The sequence below is a fragment of the Podarcis tiliguerta genome (genome assembly GCF_965153285.1).
Source record: "Podarcis tiliguerta genome assembly, chromosome: 3".
NCBI lineage: Eukaryota > Metazoa > Chordata > Lepidosauria > Squamata > Lacertidae > Podarcis > Podarcis tiliguerta.
In genome coordinates, this window is record NC_139536.1 from 68,980,125 (window position 1) to 69,005,689 (window position 25,565).

The window sequence follows — 25,565 nt, forward strand, 5'->3', positions numbered from 1 at the left end:
AAACCACCCATCTTATGGAAGCAGTCTAATTGACTTCAGTGCTGAAAATGTCAGTACGGAGTTCAAAGTGTTAATAGCACATAATCAGCAAAAAAACTGATTGGTAATATTTCATATCATTTGTGTTTATACTTTGAAATCCAGGAGCCACTTTATGTTTTTGAACTAATGCCTCTATTGCATTTGCAAAGAGGATTTGGGACAGTAGACATCCTTGCTTGGTTCTCTAGGTCTGTTAGGATGAATAAGAAGGATTGTAAATTTTGCATTGTTAGAAATTTCATAGAAACAAACAGAAATACTTTTGTGTAGACTTCAAAGTTGATGAAAAACAGGCCACACAGTAAACCTGTTTCTATGAACTATCCACCTTGTTTAAGGTGTTCATATCTCACGTATACTCATGAATCTATGTTTAAAGGTTACTTTCAATAGAATTAATTTGGTTTTTTATTATTTGCCTTTAAAGTTAGTGAATCATATTAATTGTTTTGGCAAATAAGTTTGACAACTTTCTGGAATCTTCCAGTTTTATGATTCTCAAATATTGGTATCTGGTTCTCTAGGTCAGAAGACTTGCCTCCATTTACATGGTATTTTTCCTTACCTGTATGTGCCATATGATGGTTATGGGCAGCTGGCAGAACATTATCTGCGTCATTTGGCATTCAGCATTGACCGAGCACTGAATGTAGCTTTAGGAAATCCATCCTCTTCTGTTCAGCATGTATTCAAAGTGTCACTAGTATATGGAATGTAAGTATTACTTTATTATCCCTTTTTAATTTGGTGGGTTGTGGGGCGTGAGTTGCTGTTGACAAAATTTAAAGACACTTATAAGGTATTCAGATTATAAAGCACTGTTAGTTAATAAAGGATTTAGAATCATAGAATTGTAGAGTTGAAAGGGATTTTGAGAGACATCTAGTCCAACCTCCTTAAATGCAGGACTCTCAACTAAAGTATCCATGACAGATGGCAACCACCTGGGGGAGTATGTTGCACTCTCAAACAATTCTTATTGTCAGAAAGTTCTTCCCAATGTTTAGTCAGAATCTCCCTTCTTGTAACTTGAAGAAAGGTGTATTAAAAATACTTCTGCAAAGGCTTTGAGTTCACAATATTTGTTAGTATCCTTATACACAGAAGAGAACAACTTTCCCCCTTTGAGTAAGTCATTTCAATTCCCACTCTCTCACCAGTTTAGTTGCCCTTTTGATGCCATGTAAACTTGATGTCCTGAGTTTAGTTCAACCCCAACTTTTCTTTCTCTGAAGATTTTTTTTTAAAGTGGGCTATAAATTTATTAAACAAAATAATTAAATATATTGACTACACAGGTTTCCAGTACACTTGTGCTATATTCTTTAACTTACTATATTTTTGGTAAGCTTTTGTAATATTTCCTGGATAGTTTGAGAACCATATGTGAAAGCTTTGTTTTACAGCCATCTTGGATTGTGTTAGTAAGCAAAGTCTTACCTTTCAAGTCCTGTGATTCACTCTGGTCCATTTACTACATAGTTTTTGGATGATAAAATTCCCCTCATGTAGGACTAGCAAACAACCATAATTATGATGCACAGAGGATATCCAAATCTGGAGCTTAGTGGAAGGTCTGAAGTGCTGAACTGCCATTTACTGTAATAGGGTTGTTCAGCTTACAGATCATGGGACAAACAATAAAATTACACCTTACTGAATATTTGTTTTCCAGACCTTTTTATGGTTACCATGAAAAAGAAAGACAATTTATGAAGATCTACCTTTATAATCCTGCTATGGTGAAAAGGTAATGTAGTAAAAATATGATGTGTCTACTTTAGAAAATAACACTTTCCCTGTTACCTTTCAATATTGCACTCTGCCAGCGGCTGCCTTTAAAGACAATTTAGAAGCTGCTGCTTCTAATTCTAATCTGTGGATCACTGGTGGCTCCTGGATCATAGTTTGGGAACTTCTGGTTTAAACAGATGCAAACAGCTTTTAATATCTGCTCCTGCAAATATAACACATGTAAATTGGCTCTTCGGAACATGGTTTTAGTGCCTAAAAATTTCACTGTTTATCTATAATTCTGTGTGCTAGAAAAAGTATATTTTGTACTTTTGGCTTGTGTTTCAGTATTGATCAGCATTATATTTCAACCAGCGCTATGTTTAAACCAGCATTATATTTAAATAACATGGTAATACGTTTCATTTCTAACTTTTTCCCATTTTAGAGTGTGTGAGCTTCTACAAGGTGGAGCCATAATGAATAAAAACTATCAACCTCATGAAGCTCATATTCCCTACCTCCTCCAGCTCTTTATAGATTACAACTTGTATGGAATGAATCTAATAAACCTGGCTGCTGTCAAGTTTAGAAAGGCGAAGAAAAAAGGTATGCAATTCCAATTCATAAATATTATTTAGCAGTTTTTGACAAATCTCTGGAATAGACTTTGTGTGACACAAGATATGATAATTGATTCTGCCTTTCTAATAAATGATGTATTTTCCATACTATTCTTCACTGTTGGTATACCATGTAATGTGTAGAGATGTAGTTTGAATTGAGGAAAGAAACACAGTACTTTCCCACATTTAGAGACAATTTATTCAGCTTGGGGTTCTCTTAGGGTTATTTTTGTGATGATAGGAAGTTAGCTGGCATATACAGAGCTACATTGGAACTACTGCAGCTTCCAATTTAAGCATTAGCCAGCAGTCATAGATGACAAGGAATTCCATGCAGCTGAATATGGTGAATTGCTTCATTTTTCCTCTGTGCCTAGGATAGACACCAGGTAGGCAGCTAGAGGAGAGATGCTCCCTCCTCCACACCTAGCATAGAAATGCTCCCATATGAGATGTGATGATCAATCGAGACGACCTCCCCAAACCTATGGAAACACTGGTAGAGACCTATTGGATTAGAGGCTTTAAATAGGCATTATAAATCGGTTCTAAGTAGTGGTTCCAACTTTAAGATGCTGTTACACTTTTCACAATAAATGACAGACTAGCTGCTATCATTGTTGTTTATTGTATTTTAGATTATTTTAGTTTATGTTTATTACATGTGAAAAAGAAGTAAAATACATTAAAAAGGAATGCAGTGGGATGATTCAGCAGACTATTAATTCTGTTTTCAGGCTAGTAATTTTCTATGCTTATTCACAAAGTTGTGCTATTTAGATCGTACAGCTGCCCTACATTTGTTGTAAGGCTGATAAGACAACAACCATCTCATGCATTAACTGAATACATGAGGAGGAAGCTGGAACACTCCTGTCAGCCCTACCACAGATGCTGACACATTCTTTGTACATCCTCACCACCCCAGCTCCAGGAACATAGCCAGCAGGCAAAAAAGCATTTAGTGCATATATATGGGGGAGCCTCTGCTTTAGGGAATCTGTCATAGGCAGTAGCAGACAGTTGGGTGTAGTGGCAGTGCTTACTCCCTGACTGGGAGAAGCCAGATATTTGGAAAGTTAGTGTTGTGCAATGCACTGGCAGGAGTGCTGTATCAGCTCCACTTCTGAGTTTGCACAGTGGCAACTTTCCTTCTGCCTTGTTTCTCCCACTTTCCAGAAACAAACCAGCAAAAACTGGAAAAATGTGGGGAGTCCCATTTACGCCCTGGGCCTTCACACCACTGATAATGAAACTGTATATGATTGAGGCAATGTGTGTACACAGACATTTCCCCTTTCCTCTGTAGGACCTTGTTAACATTTCTCAAGCTCCTCCTTCCATGAATGTCAATAATTATCTTTGACTCTCTACCGTGACACTACTTTTCAACACTGGGAGAGCAGGTTTAGCCCTTATTTATTTTACTTATTTTTTTAAAAAAATTACACCCTGCTTTTCACTATCGAAATCTCAAAGCATCTTACAACAATAAAAATAAACATTTAAAAACAAATTAAACCTCAGATACTTAAAACCTCAGAAATATAAAATTTACCCCAACTGCTAGATTGCGACCGCTTCAAGTTCTCTGACAGAAATGTCTGGCTCTACTGTTGTGAGAGGACAGTTGAGTTATACTAATGGGCATTTGGTTAGGGACCAATCTGTGGAACAGAGTATTGAGAGCAAATAAAATATGTGACCCAAGCAAATAAAAGCTAAGGCCCTAGAAGCTCAAACTTTGTTGGAAAGTATTAGTAGGTTCTCTTCTACTTATGCTACGCCCAATGTTCTCTGAATCTGAAAAGGTCACAGGGCAAACAAATGGGATTAGAGTTTTAAGAACATAAGACATATCCTGCTGGATCAGAGCAAAGGCCCATCTATTCCAGCATCCTGTTATCACAGTGGCCAACCAGATGCCTATGAGAAGCCCACAAGCAGGACCTGAGCATAATAATAGTTTCCCCGCTTGTTTCCCCAGCAGCTGGTATTCAGAGTCATATACCTACTGATACTCCTGTATTTTCTCAAGCACCCTTTCTTAAACTGATTTTGCATTTATTTTTGTTATAGGATTCTGACTTTATTCACAATGCAAGTGGAATATGAATGTTTTGTTAAAGAAACAACAACAAAAATTACTTTCAATATAAAATGTTTAGAGTAATAATAGTTCACAGTACCTGAAAGCTTATCTACTGTTATCTGTTTGTAGGTGATGTATTAGAAGAAAGTGGATCTTATAAATACAGTTTGTCAGGACATTCTGCTACCAAAACCCTTCTTCAATGGGAAAACAATCAAATACCAAGGTTAGCATCTCTGAATATATATCTCTCTAAATAGTCTTGAGACCACTTAGTCTAAAAAATAGTTATGGCATAAGCTTTCATGGACTGCATTCCACTTCATCAGAGGCTTGAAGTGTTACCCTGAGGTACAGAAATATATGCATATTGTAAACAGTAATGTCAAAAGAAAAGGAAATGCTAAAAGTATAGCTGTTGATAATTATGTTATTAACAGTGGCCACTGACAAAAAAATAGTTGGAAGTATACATGTCCAGGCACTGGTTAGCTAATTAACACATGAAATGTGAGAAAAAGAAATATTTGCCCCGGTTCAGTGTCTACTTGCTGTCACTGGTGGATTGATTCAAGACAAAGGTGGCTGGATGGAGGAAGCACAGATAGGCCCAGTGAAGCCATGGTTAAGAATATGGTTCTGGCCAAACAGGATTTACTAAATACAGTAAGTCTTCAGCTTATGCACATTTCACTTGTGTGCATTCAGCTTTACACCAGTGGCAAAAAATAAATATAAAGTAAGGGGTGGGGTTCTGGGAAAAATTGCTTTGGCAATCCCACTCACTGCTGAACCCAATATGTTTTGACTATACACAATTTTGACTTTAGGCGCAATCCCTGTATGGTAAGAATTCACCTCTACACCACTTGTTCATTACCCAGTTGAGGAACAGCCACCTCTTGAATAAACAACAGACCCAAGGAAACTATTTCCGAGTCCAGCATCCAGATTTAGGGACCCAGCATTTATTATAGCTATTGCAATAGGACAGAGCTCATTCAACTCAATGTGCCAGTTGAGAAGGTCTGCCCCGAGGCACTTCGGAACAGAAGTTTATATAGTAGTTCAAACACAGCAAACAAAGAGTCATAAAACATCTTCACATGCATCAGGAAAGGTTACAGGTCATGAAAAGTATGCAAATGTGGCTGCATACTGGTAATCTTCACCTCCACATCACCTTGGAGTGGCCCTGATGTGTCCAGACCATTTTGAATAGCCAGATATCTGGCATTGCCCTGGCAACCTAGCCTTCAGTGAGGGAAGAATATCATAAAATCCTCTTCCTGGGTCTCAGATAGCTTCAATGATAGCTGATTTAAACTCTGGTGCTAAAACATCCTGCCATTTGTACCACTTTCAGTGGTAGATAAGGAGAGATGGAATGCAGCGTAGGAATGGGGAGACTAACAAATGCAGAACATGGAAAAAGCAAGCCTAATACATTCTAAAAGGTCTCTAATTCTTATACTGTATCACCTGGAATGTAACCGCTGCATAAATTGCAGGCTTACTGTATTACTGCTTAGTTGATTGTGGTAGAAGAACGGTTAATATTTCCAAATGTTGTAATTTATATTAGGCTATATTCCACCCATATATACATTTTATGGTTGCCTGAACTTCATAGCCCCTAAAATCCTCTGTGTTATCTCTTATCCTCACTGTCAGCCTCATTTATTTATTTACTTATTTACTTACTTACTTACTTACCACCAACTCATAGAAATATCAAGGCCATCTACAGCTATATATATACAAGTACAATAAAACATCAAACACAATAAAAATACAAATCTTGCCTATATTTCTATCATTGTGAACACATGAATCTGTCTCTCGCTTTCAGTACATCCACAAACCACTTATTTAAATACATCCTGACTTACCATATTTTTCGCTCTATAGGACGCACCTTGTTTTGAGGGGGAGAACAAGAAAAAAAATCCACCCCATCTTTGCGCAGCACCCCTTCAGTGAAGCGGCAGGAGAAACTGAGCCCCTTCCATTTCTCCTCCCGCTTAGCTGAAGGGGCGCTGCGCCTTAGCTGAAGGAGCACCTACCCTTCAGCGAAAGGAACACGAAGCCTCCGGAGCACGGCGGGAGCGCTCCCACTGTGCTTCAGAGGCTTCGCGTTGCTATCGCTGAAGCAAAGGAGCCTGCATTCGCTCCATAAGACGCACACGCATTCCCCTTAATTTTTGGAGGGGAAAATGTGTGTCTTATAGAGCGAAAAATACGGTAGCTGTATTTATCCCATGGGACATATTCTGAACCTAACTTGCTTGTATACTCTGCCCCGTGCTGCCTGCAAATCTCTACAGATACTTTCTTTCAGTGGTGCTGTTTATGTAAAATGAGTCTCTTTCTCTCAGTGCCATTAAGGTAGGGAACAGGTGATGATTTGCATACATGTTCATTCAGGGTGCATGACTAATGTGCCTCGGCTTACCATCTAACTATGGCATAAATATCATGACTTTAAAATGTTCAGACTATTTAAGATAAATTGTTTTTTCTACTATTAGAATTTAAGAAAATATAATTTTAGTGGGAAAGTACCATATTTTAATCATCCTTTAATTTTAATATAATTGCAGTTCTTTGATACTGGAGGGTGTTGAACCACAGAGTACCTGTGAACTGGAAGTAGATGCAGTGGCTGCTGATATTTTAAACAGATTGGATATTGAAGGTAAACAATTTTGCTATGTGTAATCATTTAGGACATTAACAAGTTTGTTTTTTATGCATGCTTAGCACAATCTTCCCGAGCTGTTCCTCCAGATATTTTGGACTGCATCTCCCATCAGTCCCAGCCAGCAGAAAAGGAAGGCTGGCATAGCCCAATGCATCCTAAGTGGTATTTAAAACCTCTAAGTTACAGTTAACCTACTAAGTAAATATAACTGAAGGGATTATATAAACAAGTGACACAAGGTGAAGGCAGGAACAGGTGGCGGGGTGCTATGCCGCTACCCTCCCAACAGTGGCATTGCTGCCACTTACTGGGAAGGTGCAGGGACAGGTACACTAGCTGAGCCACTTTGGTACTGAAGACAGTGTCCTACCTTACTCCCTCAGCATTATGGTAAACAGCAGCAATGCTGCTATTGGGAGTGTAGCAACATAGCACCCCCTCACCACAGTAGTCACTTTGGGAAGGCAATTGTCTGAAAATATTGACAGGTTAATTCTTGCAAACAGCATAGATTGTACAGACAAGAGGTTTTGCAGTAAGCTTGACACTCCTGTTGAATTTGCTGTATTTTTCACTTTTTCCAGCCCAGGTTGGTCGGAACCCAGGTTTGCAAGCGATATGGGATGATGAGAAACAACGGCGTAGAGAAAACAATGAGTCCTCTCAAATTAGTCCTCCTAACTCACAAGGTAACTCACAGGGCAAAGTTGTTGTTGTTACATATTTATTTCTCAGTCACAATTCCTGGGCAGGTACGTTTGATGGGTCAGTACTCAATTAAGCATTTGCTGCTTGTTGGGTTGTTAATTTTATCATAGCAGTCAGAAAGTCAAGAAGCTTTCCCATTCTTCTTCTAATACAGTTGTTGTTGTTTAGTCATTTAGTCGTGTCCGACTCTTCGTGACCCCATGGACCAGAGCACGCCAGGCACTCCTGTCTTCCACTGCCTCCCGCAGTTTGGTCAAACTCATGCTTGTAGCTTTGAGAACATTGTCCAACCATCTCGTTCTCTGTCGTCCCCTTCTCCTTGTGCCCTCCATCTTTCCCATCTTTCCCAACATCAGGGTCTTTTCCAGGGAGTCTTCTCTTCTCATGAGGTGGCCAAAGTATTGGAGCCTCAGCTTCAGGATCTGTCCTTCCAGTGAGCACTCAGGGCTGATTTCCTTAAGAATGGATGCGTTTGATCTTCTTGCAGTCCATGGGACTCTCAAGAGTCTCCTCCAGCACCATAATTCAAAAGCATCAATTCTCCAGTGATCAGCCTTCTTTATGGTCCAGCTCTCACTTCCATACATCACTACTGGGAAAACCATGGCTTTAACTATACGAACCTTTGTTGGCAAGGTGATGTCTCTGCTTTTTAAGATGCTGTCTAGGTTTGCCATCGCCTTTCTCCCAAGGAGCTTTTCCCAAGGAGCAGGCGTCTTTTAATTTCATGACTGCTGTCACCATCTGCAGTGATCATGGAGCCCAAGGAGGTAAAATCTCTCACTGCCTCCATTTCTTCCCCTTCTATTTGCCAGGAGGTGATGGGCCCAGTGGCCATGATCTTCGTTTTTTTGATGTTGAGCTTCAGACCATATTTTGTGCTCTCCTCTTTCACCCTCATTAAAAGTTTCTTTAATTCCTCTTCACTTTCTGCCATCAAGGTTGTGTCATCTGCATATCTGAGGTGGTTGATATTTCTTCCGGCGATCTTAATTCATCCAGCCCAGCCTTTCGCATGATGAATTCTGCATATAAGTTAAATAAGCAGGGAGACAATATACAGCCTTGCCGTACTCCTTTCCCAATTTTGAACCAATCAGTTGTTCCATATCCAGTTTTAACTGTAGCTTCTTGTCCCACATAGAGATTTCTCAGGAGACAGATGAGGTGATCAGGCACTCCCATTTCTTTAAGAACTTGCCATAGTTTGCTGTGATCGACACAGTTAAAGGCTTTTGCATAGTCAATGAAGCAGAAGTAGATGTCTTTCTGGAATTCTCTAGCTTTCTCCATAATCCAGCGCATGTTTGCAATTTGGTCTCTGGTTCCTCTGCCCCTAATACAGTACTGTAGTTAAAAAAATTAATGGAGGCATCATGATAGTAAACTTTACATTCTTTATTTAAGCTGCTGCTCAAGTAAGCAGTGCCTGGTTTGTTGATTAATTTAAAAATGGTTAATCATTCAGTGCAACAGTTTCAGGACTGCTGACACATGGTCCCATCAGATTGCCCAACTTACCAGCCTCACTTGCTGCAATCTTCAGACCACCTTCAAGGACAGCCCCACACACAATGTAATACAGTAGTCCAGATGAGAAATAACCAGAAGATAGGCAACTGAGGCCAGGCTACCTGTTCCAGGAATGGCCATAGCTGGCAAACCAGCCTAAGCTGGGCATAAGCTCTCCAAACAACAGAATCCACTTGAGACTCTTTTTTCAAAGCTTTAGGTGTATTTCCATTCCTTTGTGAGGCATTGATCACTCCTTGGACCCATACCATCAATCCCCTCCTAGATTTTACCAGATCTTATGGGCAACAATTGAGAAAGCATGTCAGTCCCAACACTGCAAGCATCCCATCACATCCTTGGGCTGCAGCAACTGAAAGTGATCCCACAAGCTATAATTTGATAGTGCTCTAGGTTCCTACAATCAGTTGTGGCATCAACTATAGGGTGAGTGCAAATGTTTTTGAGAATGTTTGTGCAAAGAGAAGAATTTCTCTGGATTTAGAGTCAGTTTTTTTACACAGTGCTCTTCCTCTAAGTTGGAAACAGCCTTCTGTGAGTGGGAGAAACTAACAGTAATTAGTGGAACAGCAAATTTGGATATAATCAACAGATTATATTCCTTATAATATTTTTATAACTATATAAAAAGCATGGTAAAAAGAAAACAACCTTTTTAAAATTGGCTCAGAGCTGCTTGAAATTCAGACTATGTTGCTTGCTCTGAGCTTAAAAGTATTAGAAAAAATACATAAAGAGAAGGGTACTAATTGTTAATAGAATGCCTATGAAGTTTCAGTTTCTTATTTAGGAATTCAGTAGTCTTTTCTTTGTTGCTGTATTAACCGTCCTGTATAACCTTTCCCCCTTAATTAAAGATCGTGGATTTGTAACTGCAACAGAAAGTGAAAAAATCTTTCAGAAGAGGCTTAAAGAAATCCTCAAGCAAAGTGATCTCTCTGTGTAAGTGTTCATTTAGCTGTTACTCTGGTTTTAATTGTGAGTTGTACAGTCATTTAAAAAGGTTTTATTTATTTATTAATAAGGACATTATCTGGATCACTGGACTACAGTAATGGATCACAGGAATTCTCTGCAGAGTTGACGCTACATTCTGAGGTACAATCTCCTAAAGTTGTTCCGTGTTCACCAGCAAATATTGTAGAAGTACACAGAGATAAAGAACTCAGCAAAGGTTAGTAGTATTAATACAGTTGGCTTTTAAGTCAAATACAGCTCACCTTACATGAATACATCCTAGCTGGAATTACTTTTATGGAAAAACTGAGCAAAGGAGGCAAAAGAGACATAGAAGAATGCACAAGGAATGATCTTTACCTTTGCATGTTTGTCTACAATATTCTCTGTTCTTTTCTTTCTGTGTCATAAAACAGCTGAGAAAAGCAAAAATGAAGAGATGGAGAGAGAGAGAGAGAGAGAGAGAGAGAGAAAGGCACAGAAAAAACATTTCTCCCCCTGCATAATTGCATTTCACTGTTTCTGTGGGTGTGATGATGGTGAGGAGGAAGTGGCACCAAGGAAGAGTTACCTTCTGCATTTGCTTTCACCAATAGTTTTTTTGGGCAGGGGCGGGGGGAGAGAAACTTTTGAAGAAAAGAGAGGTTTAGTGCACATCCTTGTGCCCCACCCTCTCCCAAAAACTCTATTCTCTTTCCAGAAATTGCTGGGAAGAGGAGATCTGAATTGCACCCCTCTGTTCTCAAGTGCAGAAAGATCTACTTTCTGGTTTCCCATAGGCATCTGGTTGGCCACCATGAGAAGACAATGCTGGACTAGATGGGTCATTGGCGTGATGTAGCAGGCTCTTCTTATGCTCATGTAATCTTCTGCCACTTCCTCTGAGCAAAATGCCTGGGAAGTGGCAACTTGTGAAAGGAGAAAGTACCCTTTGGAAATGTATTGATCTGCTGCGAGTTCCATTAAAAACGGTTTTAAATAACCACAACTGAGTTTGCTCAAATTGTATTAAGAAAAGTCTTGCCACCATAAATTCCTATCTCTTTCAGATTCTGTAAGTTGTATAAACGTATGCATCTCAACTAGCACAAGTCTCTAACTATCTTCTGAAAATCTTGATCAACTAATTTGGATATGTTAATATGTTTAATAGTCTTCAGCAACTACTTTTGTGGGGAAAATGTGTTGGCAGCTCATGTGCAGAGTTTTAAATCTCATTTTTAGAGGAGTCCAACAGGAAGTATAAGGAGGAGGAGGCGCTTATTAATGAAGAAGCTATTTTGAACATCATGGAAAATAGTCAGCATTTTCAAGCCTCATCTCAGAGACTGAATAAGACCCCAGTGTTCAGTAAGTACAATATAAATATAATCTTTCCCCCCCACAATAATAGGTTATTCTTCAATATGCTGGCAGTTTTATCTCTAGTGGTCCATGCAGTTTGTCTAAACTGAGCTTACTCCAAAAATTAGATTTCTGTAAAGTATTTCTAGTTTAGCTGTTCATCAGTAGTGGTGTTCTGTTACTGATTGAAAAGAGGAGCCTTTGAATCCTAGTGCTCTGCAAAACCACTTCCCTTTGGAAGATTGAAATTAAAATATACACCGCAAAAGTGAGAAATTATCAAAAGGTAGTAAGATTCTCAAAGGACAAGGGTCTCAAAAGATACTGTAAAGAAGATACTGTAAAAAGTTTTGTTTGCCTAATACTTGCTTTTAAAATACTGTGTTCAGTCTGCACATGGAAAATATAGGTTATTTAAAAGAACACATCACAAAGATAATCTTGAACTTTTTAAGATATAGGCTATGTCTGAATTTGTTTTTGTTTTTATTTCAGTGGACAGTAGTGCTGATCAAGCCATGATACATCTCTTGGCTGGGTTGGAGGATGATGGATACGCAATTGGAGGACATGGTACATTATCACAACACTTCTCCTCTGGAAGCTGTAGAAATCCCCAGAACAGTGATGATGAAGAAAACGAACCACAAATTGAAAAGGAAGAAATGGAGCTCAGCTTGCTAATGTCCCAACGATGGGACAGCAGTCCTAATGACGTGAATGCAAAGAGAAGGTATCTTCTGTTTGTTGAATAATAGCTCTGGAGGAAATGGTACTAACTTAGACTGAAGTTCTCATACTTAATAAAGAAAATCAATGTGGGTGTCCAGACGCCAGTATACTATGAAGAGAGGTGTTTATTGGACAAGAAATGTGATTGGTGATATAATTTCATGTGGCTCAAATGAGCAGGCAGATAAGAAAACCCAAGGGTTACTAGACTGCCAGAGCTTGAATGGAATGAGAGAGATTTGTAAGTGTGTTCTGCAATGATTGCTCCAGAATTCTACTCCTTACTATGCATTGCTATATTTGCTCAATGGGTACATTATATTAATGTGTGTTAAATACTGTGAGGAGGAAGGAACAGTGCTGCTATGTCTGTGTAAGTTGTTACAGGAAGCCCCACCAGCAAGAAATCAGGTTTCTCAGCATGCAAAGATAAAACAAAAGCACTGGCTGGGGTGGGGAGGTGGGGACTTGATGAGAAATTACAGCGACGATCGCTGAGAGATGTAGGGAAAGAAGCGGAATTTTCAGGCCACATATCCTGCTTTCTGAGTGAACAGTTTGGGGGAATAAATAAGAGGATGAGCCCTCTAAAGGAAGGTCCATTGGAGAAGGGAGCACCCATACTTGGTGCAAATAAGAAGGCAACACGAAGCAGATATATTGGAATCAGGGTCTGGAACACAAACTCACAGTAGCATGCTTGTAACAGAAGAGTGGTGGAAATTTTAGGGGAAAGTAGGATTTTGGAAGCAGGATAAAATATAAGTCCGGGGGGGGGGGGGAGTCCTGTGACGAAAACGGAATCAACAACAGGCTCATTCAATATAATCTGATGTAAGATTGTATTGGCACTCTGAAGATCCACTGGTGGGTGGATTTCAACCTCTGTTGAAATTTGAACCCTACTGTGATTTTCATGAAATATTTTTGTATTTCACTTTTGCATCCTGTCAGTTTGAAATACAGTTTAATGACTGTCTTTAAAATATTGCATTAGACCACATTCTGTAGTGTAATAAGTTAATGTTTATTTTTAGTAAGCAACGTTCAAATGCTTTGTATTCTTCCTTCCCAAGCAAAGTATCATGTATTAACACCATAACCAGTAAACTCTCAAGTGGCTGACCAAAGGTTTTTATATACCTGAAATAAATTGCACTTCCAGGTCATTGGGCAGAAGTAGGAACCAGAGCTCAACGGAAGATGATGGCACTTCAGAAGATGATATGGACTGGAGTGAAAACAATTTGCTTCTGGCAAGCCTATCTATACCTCAGTTAGATGGAACTGCAGATGAAAACAGTGGTAAATCATAGTTTGGGAATTTCATATACCCATGAGAAAGTAGTTTTCCTTTCTTGATAAAAAATATCTCAATAGATTCCTTTGTACTAAATATTCTGCAAACATAGTCTAAAAACTGCATTAATTCATCTGTTTAAATTTCCTGACTTTCAAACTGTGACACAAAACTGTAATGTATTTTTTATTTAAAATATTTATTATCTATTCTTCATTGCAAATGCAATTAGCTGTTACAGGATAATATAAAGGTGTGCTATGGTGGCTGCAGAGATGAAGTGCGGGGGGGGCGGGCACAAGTAGAATAGTCAGATGCGGGGATTAAGTGGAGGCTAGCAGTAAGGAGAAAAAAATTTTAATCGCCACAATGCAACTGGTGAGAAAAATACAAGAAGGTAAGTGACTACATGTTGGCTTAATATGTTCTAGGTTTGGGGCATTACAATAACAAGCATATATATAACAATTAAACAAAAATACAAGAAAACCATAAAATACAATAAAATCCTAGAAAAACAGAAACATAGTAGCACACTTTAAAAGCATCTTAAGAGACAAGGGAAGCCTGACTTCATTTGTCTTTGAGATATAGATTGTAGGGAGTAACTGAATTCCAGATTAAAAATACAGCAATAAAATATTTGAGGCTGGTATTTTTTTTTATAAGATTGAAAAACTACCAAAAGTGGAATGGTGGAATGTAAGATTAAGGAAGAGATTGAGAGATTGGGTCTCTTAGCAATTACTATTTTACCTAATACTTAAGTGACTGACTAATATTTAAAATAGCTGATCTTAAAAAAATAGAAGATGAATAGTGAAAATTGCATGTGTTGTATCTATCCCTTTCTAGACAATCCGTTGAACAATGAGAATTCTCGAACCTCCATAATTGCAACAAGCAAAACATCTGTAAAGTCTTCAATTTTTCATAAAGATGCTGCTACTCTGGAACCACCTTCTTCTGCTAAGATTACCTTTCAGTGTAAACACACAAGTGCCCTTTCTTCTCATATTTTGAACAATGATGACTTAGAAGGGCTTTCTCAGCCAAACAAAGGAGACATAAGACCTGAATTGTCAGTCCATTCTCTTACAAAAGAAAGCACTTACAATGTGAAATACCCAACATCCTTCAATAATATTCTCCATTCTGAAAATTCACACACAGAAAGTAATAAAAGTGGAATATTCCCTGCTTCGTGTGAAACAGTTTATGAAGACATTTCCTCAGTAAGTAGGCATTTGCCTCACAGAAAGTACACTGGAATAAGAAAAACTACAAAGGATGTATCTCTGCATATGAACCACCAAATGGGTGAAAGTATTTCGGTTCAAAATTCTAACTTTTCAGATTTGGTCCACTCCAAAAATAAAGCATCCTATGAAGCAAATAAAAAAGCCGGCAACACAAATACAGATAACCTCTTCCCAGCACCAGAAAACTGTGAAATGGTGTCTTGCTCAGAGGGTAATCGAACTAGTATTTATTCTGCTGAAGGTAGCATTGATGGAGATGGCCTTAATAACCTTAAAATTAGATATGAAGAATTTCAGGAGCATAAAGCTGAAAAAACAAATGTTAATCAACAAGCAGCACATTACATGTTCTTTCCTAGTGTTGTTCTTTCTAATTGTCTCAGTCAGCCACAAAAATTAGGTCCTGTTAAATATAAATTGAAAAAAGGCAGGAAACAATCTAGGTTAAAACTAAATAAAAAGAAAGTAATTCTTAGCAATCAGCCGTCTACCACTGTCAGCGATATTGCTTCCACAAAAGAGAGCTGCTATGTACAAGGTAATGCTAGTAATAACATTCCTGATAAAGAGAGTTTGTTACCAAATGATATCATTCAAGTTTCTCCTGGTGCTTCAGAAAATAAATTGTCTATGGATACAAGTAATTGTATTGACTGCCATTTTGAAGATGGAGCTGATGGTGCTCGAGAACCTGAGCAGGCGTTTGGGCTATGTGGAAATAAGTACACACTCAGAGCTAAACGCAAGATAAATTATGAAACCGAAGACAGCGAATCTAGCTTTGGTGTGCATAATTCAAAAATTAGCCTACCTCATTCTTTGGAAAATGATGAAAATGTTGATGGGTCAAAGAAATGTCGAAAACGAAGAAAACTTTCTAAAAAATTACCACCTGTTATTATAAAATATATTATTATAAATAGGTTCAGAGGGAGGAAAAATATGCTTGTTAAACTAGGAAAAATAGATTCTAGTGAGGAGCAAGTTACACTTACAGAAGAAAAAATGAATCTATATAAAAAACTTGCACCTTTAAAGGACTTTTGGCCCAAAGTTCCTGATTCGCCTGCAACCAAATATCCTATTTATCCATTAATGCCAAAGAAAGGTCACAAAAGAAAAGCAAAATGCAAGTCAACCAAGAAAAAGGTTGGAAAACTGCAAAACATGAACAGTAAAAATATTAAAAGAACCCTATATTTCAGAAGAAGAACCTCTGCCTTTCTGTCTCCCCCTCTACCATCATATAGCACTGAAGCTGAAGACTGTGACTTGAACTATAGCGATGTTATGTCTAAATTAGGTTTTCTGTCAGAAAGAAGTGCAAGTCCAGTTAATGTATCCCCACCTCGCTGTTGGTCTCCCACCGACCCAAATGCAGAAGAAATTATTAATAATCTAGAAAAAGAAACATTAGTGTTTAAAAATGCTACCACATATAGCACTAAGACTGTTAATTCCTATACAGGAAAACATAGTCAAGCAAAAGCTCAGACTAAAAAATGTAAAAAGCAATTTGTTAATACTACTGTTAGAGTTAATAAAAAGATTAGGAATAATCTGACTAACAAAACTGGAAATGAGGTGAAGAGAAAGCCTAGAGCAAAACAAAAACATAAAATAGAAAAAGTGTCAAAGTTGATGACAGGAGCAGATGAAAAAAGTAGTATTCCTCCTTCAACTGAGGTTAAACTTGTGCTGAACCACCATGATTTACCTGAGAATGCTCACAGCTTGGGAAACTCGCAGCCACTTTGTACCCAAAAAGATATCCAAGCAACTGGCTGTTCAACAGGGCATTTACCATCAGCACAACTGCCATTGACAGCTCATGCACAAGTAAATCCATTGATATATTTCCATTCACTCTTGGAAAATGAAAAGCCTGTAGGATATCAAGGTTCCCTCCTGACACAGGAGGACCATCATCCAGCCATAACTTCTGTGGTGTCTGGAAAGGAAAAAGCCAAAATGAATTTCCAAAGAGCTACTAGTCAAAGTGGTATGTTTAGGACAAAAGAACCAATTCAAAATAATTTATTTGACCAGTCTCACCATATATCTCAGGTAGCACTGAATGCATACAGTTCTAAAGATATAATGCATAAAAAGGCTGAAGAGGTTACAAATTCGCAGTGCAGACTTTTATCCCCTGTTGGAAATGTAAATGAAAATTATATTTCTTCAGATGCAATGAAGATTGATCAGATTCATCCCAGTAAACTTTTGCATTGTAAAGATAATCAGCAGCAGATCGTTTATCTTCCAGAATCAACAAAAAATGCTGAGCATATTTCTTCTTTTTTTAAAACTTCTGAAGAAAGCCATGGATCTTTTCAGTTGCCAAAAAAATGCTTTGTAGCTTCTTTGAGAAGTCCAGTTAAAAAGCTGGGATGGGAACAGAAGCAAAGAGGATTTATTTTGGATATGTCACATTTTAACCCTGAAAAAAATATAAAACAAAAGGGTCTGTCAGAAACAACCTCTCAAACCAAAGCTGATTCGCAGTGTAAAGGCAAGACACTGGTAACACCCTCAGCATTCAGTGAAGGACATTCTGGCTTAGCTGTTCTTAAGGAATTACTTCAAAAAAGACAACAAAAAGCACATCTAAACAACATGCATGAGCAGTTTTCATTTAAAACTCAGTTGAACAGAAGTGCTTCCTACCCTCTTGATCAAAACAAATCAGTTAAAAAATCACGTTCAGTTGCATCCCCAAGAAATCCTCGTACATCTAGGGAGAAAAAATCTAAAGAAAAAAATCTCAAGCTTTTAAAAGATTCTGCAAAGCAGCAAAACAGTAAGACTGGCCATGTGTTATCTGTTGATAGCCCGGTTTTTGGTTCAGATCCAGGTTTTGAAAGTTGCTACTCACTTGAAGACAGCCTGTCACCTGATCATAATTACAATTTTGATATTAATACTATAGGACAGACTGGATTTTGCAGCTTTTATTCTGCAAGTCAGTTTGTCCCTGCAGATCAAAATCTACCACAGAAGTTTCTGAGCGATGTAACTCAGGACCTTTTTCCAGGTCAGGCAGCAGAAATGGATCTTTTAAGTCATAATAGCAAAATTTCTAAGGAAGAAAACCATTATTCTTCAGACCCCACAGCTTGGTTAAGATCTGGTCCACTAAGTCCTCAGCTTTTTGATAAAAGGTGCCCGGATACGAATGAAAACCATCTCCACAGCCAGTGGAAAAATAACATTATTACAGCAACATCTGAACCTAGCTTACCACTAGATGTGCAACAGGCAGAGATGTGCCAAAAGGAACAATTTCAGTTGGAGAGAAATGCTGTGAAGAAAGGAATATTTCTTAACCTTTCATCGCCAAATAGTGATTGGAGTCAAAACCACTTTAGAAAGGAAGCCACTTTTGAACCTGTTCAGTCACTTGATTCGATTAGTATATCTTTTTCTTCCATTTTATCATCACCGGATGGTGAACTTATGGATGCAGCTTCTGAAGATTTAGAGCTGTATATTTCAAGAAACAATGAGGGATTAACACCAACCCCAGATAGTTCACCAAGATCTACAAATTCCCCCTCACAGTCAAAAAATGGAAGTTCTACACCTCGTGCTGCTCACATCCTTAAGCCTCTCATGTCACCTCCAAGTCGTGAAGAAATTATGTCAACTTTACTGGATCACGATCTTGCAGAAGCAATTTATCAGGAACCATTTTGCAGCAACCCTTCTGATGCACCAGAAAAGCCAAGGTAATGTGGTAATACCAGTGGACTGTAGTCACATTTTTCTATTTTATACCTATGTATTTTTAGTTGGCGTTAACATAATTTATATAGTCATGGAAATATTAGGTGTAGCTTTAATGTAGCATTCTCTCCTATACCCTTAAGCAAGAGCCAGAATTGCATGGGGTTAAAGTAGCTCATTAATCTACAACAGGGTTTCCAAAACTTGGATCTCCAACTATTTTTGGACTACAACTCCCATCATCCCTAGCTAGCAGGACTAGTGGTCAGCAGTGGTGGGACTTGTAGTCCAAAAAGAGCTGAAAACTCAAGTTTGGGAAATCCTGAGATTTTATAAAAAGAAAATACTCTGTTTTATCTTTTCAGATTCATAAATTCTGGGCACCTTAAAGAATTTAACATAAGGTTGTATTCAATGTTGCATGTGTAGAAAACAAACTTGCACAGTCAGTCTTACCTTTCCCCTCCTGCTCCTATTAGCTATATTGTAAAACCTCTCCAGAGGGTGGGGGCATAGCATACTGTATTACACAAGGCTGAAGTTGGCAGGAGGTATCACCCAAAATTGAGCAGAAGGACTTATAAAGGAAAAGGAAAAGATCTATTCTGCAAATTCCTCCTGCTCATGCAATACTGAATACAATTCATAGTCATTAGCTATTGCTATGGGGAGTATTGAAATGTGAATCAAAACTTTAAATATCTGCTTCTTCTTTGAAATGTTGATGACCTAATTTGGATATTGACAAATACAAGAGTTGATATTATGTGATGGAATCTTTTTACCTGACAGTTCTTTCCTTCTATTAAGATAAATTTATTGTTAACTGAAAATAATATCTTCACAGAGAAATTGGAGGACGACTGCTTACAGTAGAAACCAGACTTCCAAATGACCTACTTGAGTTTGAGGGAGACTTCTCATTGGAAGGGCTACGACTATGGAAGACTGCATTTTTGGCAATGGCACAAAGCCCTAGACCAGGCTCTCCGCTTCGCAGTAGCCAATCCATTACTGACAAAAAGCAAAGAAATAACCGTAAAACTAGTGAAGACAAAAAGATAGTGATCATGCCTTGCAAATGTGCACCAAGTTGCCAGCAAGTTCAGTCATGGCTGCAGGCAAAAGAAGATTATGAACACTTTAGGAAAAGAATGATTACCAAATCGATTGAGGTGGAAAAGGTTGATGAGAGTTTGAACCGCACGTCTTTGCCAAAAAACACGTGTTATCAAATGGCCAAGGCAGTTGAGAATTCTATCTTGCCAAGCAAAAGTGTTGTAGGATCAGAAGGTACTTGTTTTTCATCCTCAAATCCAATGCCAACACAAACCATGGAAAAGCATGATACAGATATCCCTGAAATGAGTAAGACTGTGCTGCTTGACACTGCAGCAATAGAAACAGACAGGGATGAGGAGAATTATGTTGATTATAGCTCCCCTGATTCATCAGTGCTTCCTCCTTGGCAACAAGTAACATCCCCAGATTCCAAACAATCTTCCTCAGAAGATTCAGAGGATATTTTATCCTCTATAGAAGAAAATGAAACATTAACAGATGGAGAACAGAAGCTTGTCAAAGAGGAAAGCAAGATACCCTTCACTGTCTCCCCATTTGTGAACAAAGGATGCAATAGTAATTCTGAAACTGCTTGCCTGCATAGTACACCCCTTAGAGAGGAAATGTGTAAAGGAGGAATAAATGAAACACCTCGATTCACTCCATTATTACCAGGTAAGATTATGAAAGGAGTGGTTTGCAGAAATTGAAAGTGAAATTATGCAAACATATATGTACTTATGTAATAGAAGATAGCAACAAAAGCTTGAAACCACTTATGGAAGTACTATTAGACAAGTAGTTTAAGGTTTACTAATAGAAAATAGCCTTAACCAGAATAACTTGATTTTTTCCATAATATGTAATTAGCATGACCAAGGAAATGAAGATTAATTTTTATACTTGGGATAACTTTTAGGACCAGCAGTATAAGATGCTTCAGTGTCAGACCATTCTATGCCTTGATATTGTACTTAACATTTTGCAGCTTTTGAAAAATTAATTCAGTAATACTAAAGGATGCTTTGAGGGGATGCGGGTGGCACTGTGGGTTAAACCACAGAGCCTAGGACTTGCCGATCAGAAGGTCGGCGGTTCGAATCCCCACGACGGGGTGAGCTCCCGTTGCTCGGTCCCTGCTCCTGCCAACCTAGCAGTTCAAAAGCACATTAAAGTGCAAGTAGATAAATAGGTACCGCTCCGGCGGGAAGGTAAACGCATTTCTGTGCACTGCTCTGGTTCACCAGAAGCGGCTTAGTCATGCTGACCACATGACGCGGAAGCTGTACACCGGCTCCCTTGGCCAATAAAGTGAGATGAGCGCTGCAACCCCAGAGTCGGTCATGACTGGACCTAGTGGTCAGGGGTCCCTTTACCCTTTACCTAAAGGATGCTTTAGTATATTTTTGTTGTGGTAGTCACTCATTACTTTCTTCTCTTTCCTTCACCCCAGATCCAAACATTCAGAAATTGAATCCTAGAAGGGGAAGGAATATTGATGCTTTTCGAAAAGTACTTTTAAGAACTCAAGTCAAGGTAAAAATAGAATTGGATGCATTTTTATTAGGCTCAATTTTAGTTATTTTCTGAGTTCTGAAGTAAAATATTTTACCTTTTTACATTACGGTAAGGATACTTCTGTACAATAATTATACTTCTAATTTTTCTTAATTGAAATTGCATCATAATATTTGCACTGAAAAGTGTCTTGATAACAACTGATGCAGAACACAGCAAGTGATTAACTGCATCTGACCATTGTGAACACATCAGTCTGCCGTTAAAAGAAAATCAGTAGCTCCCACTTTATTTCTGGACTCAATTCATAATACTGATTTGGGTATATTTGAATACTGCAGGGCTCTAGCATGTTTTGTAAAACAGTCCTTCTGTGAGCAGAAATTGCATTCTGTGCCAGAAAACTACCTTTAACTCTTTGGTACTTATCTGTAGGTAACAAAATGATCCTGATTGTGAATAATGTTGACCCCCCCCCCAGTCAAATTCTATATTAGTTTGACTTTCCTTAGTGTAAATACATTTAGAATGCATATTGGGCAACTAGAACCTGATTTAGTCAGACTAGGGGACCCATTCCTATACACCTGTAGCAGCAAAGGACCCCTTGTTCCTGTGGTGCAATTGCTTGTGGCTGATATGCATGTGTGAATACTGGAATCACATTGATAGAGTTAGTTGCTTCCCTCCTCCAGCCTTTTATTGCTTAGCCAAAAGTTAGGAAACAGTTGGTGCGCAACCTTACAAGATTTGCCATACCCATATGGTTGCTCCATTTAGACACACTCTTAGTGGTGTGTCTAACGCTACAGTGAAATGGTTCTCATGCATGTGCATGTAAATAGAACAGAAGTTTGATATGGCAGGGCTTCTGTTCCTGGAAATGGGTATGAGTTAATATATTTTATTACTGTTAGCAACTGAAGAAAATGAGTAATCCAAATAATTAGTAATCCCAATAATTGAATTTGTTCAATAATTAGACTTGGTAGAGTTAAGGCCTTAATCAGTGAAAAGTTTATTGTTGTTAATGTATTATTTTTACAGAACCGATTCACGCCTTTAAATGCCCCAAAGAAAGAGACTTCTCAGATTGAAGGACCATCATTAAACAACTCATATGGTTTTAAAATAAGTGTACAAAATCTTCAAGAAGCAAAGGCTTTACATGAGGTAATTTACAGTATTATTGAAGACGCTTTACCTATGGTTGCGTTTGTTTTTTCTGTGTCTTTAGCAATTCCTGGTTTTATCTGTAAGCTGCCTTGAGTCATGTCAGGGGGAAAGGTGGGATATTTCTTTCATTCTTCCGCCAGATTTAGCATTTAAGAGGGTTTGTGTTTTACTCAAACTGCTGTGGCAGTAACCAAAATTGTGTGGTTGCTGCTGTGGCAGTAACCAAAATGTGAGATTCTTGATTTCTAATTTAAATACATCCAGGATTTAAGAATTTTAGTATATGACTGCTTATCCACTGGATTTATTTATTATATTGTACAGGCAGCCTTCCATTTACTCACGTTCAATATGTCCACGATTGTGTATATGTGCATTGTGCCAAACTTGGAAGTGACCCAGAAACAGCATAAAGACGTCACTGAACCATCACCAAAGGGGTGGAATGGGGTGTTTGCAGGCTTTTTCAATGAGTTTCAATTTTATGTGAGTTCACTGACCCTTGTGGTGCCTCGGAACATAACCCACATGTAAATGGGGGGTTGCCTGTATTCTATTTTTATCCGGCTCTTCAAACAAATACTGTCTCCCAAAACTGCTCACATCAATAAAACAATGGCATGTCTTGTCATCAGACTAGGAAATTAAAAAGGCAAGATACATGATGGATGGAAGAAAGGGGAAAGGAAAGAAACGAAAAGAGAGAGGAGGAGGTTTGTTAATGCCAGGATGAAGTTGTGAACTGGACCCAGCTGATCTTTCTTTGCTGTTTTTCTTGCTTGTATAGAAGTGGTGCAACTACCCAGTGGCTCTTTGTAGATGGCAATAAGGAGATAGGCAAATCTTGGAGTAAAATGGTCAATATATATCAAATGTAACAGAAGTAAAGTTGTGTCAAAGTAATGCATGTAGCTTATGTGTAACACAAAATGGAATACCCAAGGAAGGCAAAAAGTATGCTTTTTCATAGCTTATCTGGAGCCATTAAAAACATGCTTCTTGAACCCTCAAATGAGTAACCAGTTGTGACCTGGGGTAAACTTGCCAAGCCCAGAATGGATGAGTTGTACTGTCTGTCTGGCCCTGACTGAGGTAGATATATGCAGAGCCTTATCTAGGCCTGCAAATTTCACTCAGGAAGACCCATAAGACCCAGGAAACCTGGCTTCTGTGAGACTTTCTCTCATAGGTCCCATGAGATTTGGAAATCCCCAGGTCTCAAACTTTCCCTCCCTGGCATCGCAACAGCCAGGGTAGGTGTGCTGGATGGACACTGAGTAATCTCCCTACCTGCAAACTTGTAGCCTCAACAAGCCTTGTTATCGTCACAGATCCCCTAGGCCTCTGGCTGGTGGCAGAAGCATTCTCATCACTTCTAAAGTCATGGGACAACTGGCAGTTACAGCAGAGTTCTTTCTGAAGGGAAGGAGGAAAGCAACTTTCCTGCAGCTGTTTCTTTTTCAGCTATCTAAAAATATTGCAGGCATTTAAAAAATGAAGTATTTAACACAGCCCTGGAAATTGTTTTGGTATGCTTTGTGTATTGTGAATGAAACCACCTGCCTTTAAAATAAATTTAATGTGAAGTCTAAATTTCAGAGCCATTCAAGCAGGGTGGATGCTATGTGTCAGTTTTCCTCTTGCACACTGGTCATATCCTGAATTAGGTAAAAATATGTATTATTATGGAACATTGTATAATAGGGCAATTCTTGCTCTGTTTACATAGTGATTAAAAATTAGCTGATGTGGGAGTTTCTGGGTATCGTGACTGTAATTTCTTATATGGGTGCTTGTTTGGTAGTGATTGCATTTGAATATTAATATTTGGTTTTGGCATCCTGCTAAAAAAAAATTCTCAGAAAGTGTGAAGATAGGGAATGACACAAGCTGTTTGAAATACAGTGCTAACAAAATGTAATGCAGTGTATAAAATACATGACTTCTAAGTATCAGATACTTGCTGTAGATTGGTACTTTGAAAAAAATGCATAAATCTTCAATAGTCTAGATCTCCTATACTTCTTTCATTTAATCCCAGTTATTATAATTATCACAAAGCATACTCTATATTTTTCTCAATTTTCACAAGCAAACGTGAGGTTATTTTTATTGCCCAGCCTGTAAAATAAATTGATAGTTTCGTATTTGATTTGATTCAAAGGTATCTTAAAAGAAGATAACTATGTATACTTTTTGCTGTAGGTTCAACATCTTACACTTCTCAGTGTAGAGTTACATGCTCGAACAAGAAGAGACTTGGAGGCAGATCCTGAATTTGATCCTATCTGTGCTCTGTTCTACTGCATATCATCTGACACACCGTTGCCAAATACTGATAAAATGGAAATCACTGGTGCTATAGTGATTGATAAAGACAGAACAAGAACAATCTCAAGCCAAGGTTCTTATTTCAATTTTATTTTAGGAATTTACTTCAGTGTTTGAATGTTGTCATATTTGGGTATTAATGAACAATATGAGAAAATGTGGCTTTGAAGGATCTTTGCTAGTGTTGTTTAAATTTATGTCATCTCACTGTCCAATCATGAGAAGCATAGTAATGGTTTCTACCTTATATCTTCCTGCGCACATTTGCAAGGGCTATAATGCTTTTAAATACCAATTAATAATATATTAAACCAAAGTTTAATATTTCACGGCATGCTCCTGCAGAAGTCCAGAAGATATAAACAGGAAAACATGTCTTAGAAGGAAGTGCTCAAAACCCTTGTGCTGGACCAGTTCCTTTTAGTTTGCATTGGGGCTGTTCGAGAACAGCAACTTTGGTAATCTGTCAAAATTGATTTTAGTAGAAATAGCAAGTTGATTTTGTTAAATATTGCATAAGGGTTGTTGTGTGGTTTTCTCTGATCTTTGTAGGGTCTAAACAGGGCCCTTATTGTATTGTACCTTTTTGGCTTTGTTTAGACCAGTGATACTCAACCTGTGGCTCTAGAGCCGGATGCTCTTGAGGCCCTACAGGCGGCTCTCGCAGTGTAGGCATCTGATCGGCGCTCCATTCTATCAGGCAGCGCGGGGAGCA

At 38.3% G+C, this 25,565-nt stretch overlaps 1 protein-coding gene across 1 annotated transcript in view; it reads left to right on the forward strand.

Annotated features, from left to right (window-relative positions):
- REV3L (REV3 like, DNA directed polymerase zeta catalytic subunit) overlaps nucleotides 1–25,565 on the forward strand; it is a 60,109-nt gene that overhangs the window by 8,038 nt on the left and 26,506 nt on the right. The window contains exons 2-17 of the mRNA XM_083433662.1: nucleotides 567–756; nucleotides 1,718–1,792; nucleotides 2,225–2,385; nucleotides 4,624–4,720; nucleotides 7,098–7,192; nucleotides 7,783–7,887; nucleotides 10,297–10,381; nucleotides 10,465–10,613; nucleotides 11,621–11,746; nucleotides 12,236–12,473; nucleotides 13,638–13,777; nucleotides 14,628–18,765; nucleotides 19,611–20,500; nucleotides 21,279–21,361; nucleotides 22,391–22,516; nucleotides 24,725–24,923. Of these exons, the coding sequence (XP_083289788.1) occupies nucleotides 567–756; nucleotides 1,718–1,792; nucleotides 2,225–2,385; nucleotides 4,624–4,720; nucleotides 7,098–7,192; nucleotides 7,783–7,887; nucleotides 10,297–10,381; nucleotides 10,465–10,613; nucleotides 11,621–11,746; nucleotides 12,236–12,473; nucleotides 13,638–13,777; nucleotides 14,628–18,765; nucleotides 19,611–20,500; nucleotides 21,279–21,361; nucleotides 22,391–22,516; nucleotides 24,725–24,923 (6,897 nt within the window). The remainder of the gene's footprint in view (nucleotides 1–566; nucleotides 757–1,717; nucleotides 1,793–2,224; nucleotides 2,386–4,623; nucleotides 4,721–7,097; nucleotides 7,193–7,782; nucleotides 7,888–10,296; nucleotides 10,382–10,464; nucleotides 10,614–11,620; nucleotides 11,747–12,235; nucleotides 12,474–13,637; nucleotides 13,778–14,627; nucleotides 18,766–19,610; nucleotides 20,501–21,278; nucleotides 21,362–22,390; nucleotides 22,517–24,724; nucleotides 24,924–25,565) is intronic.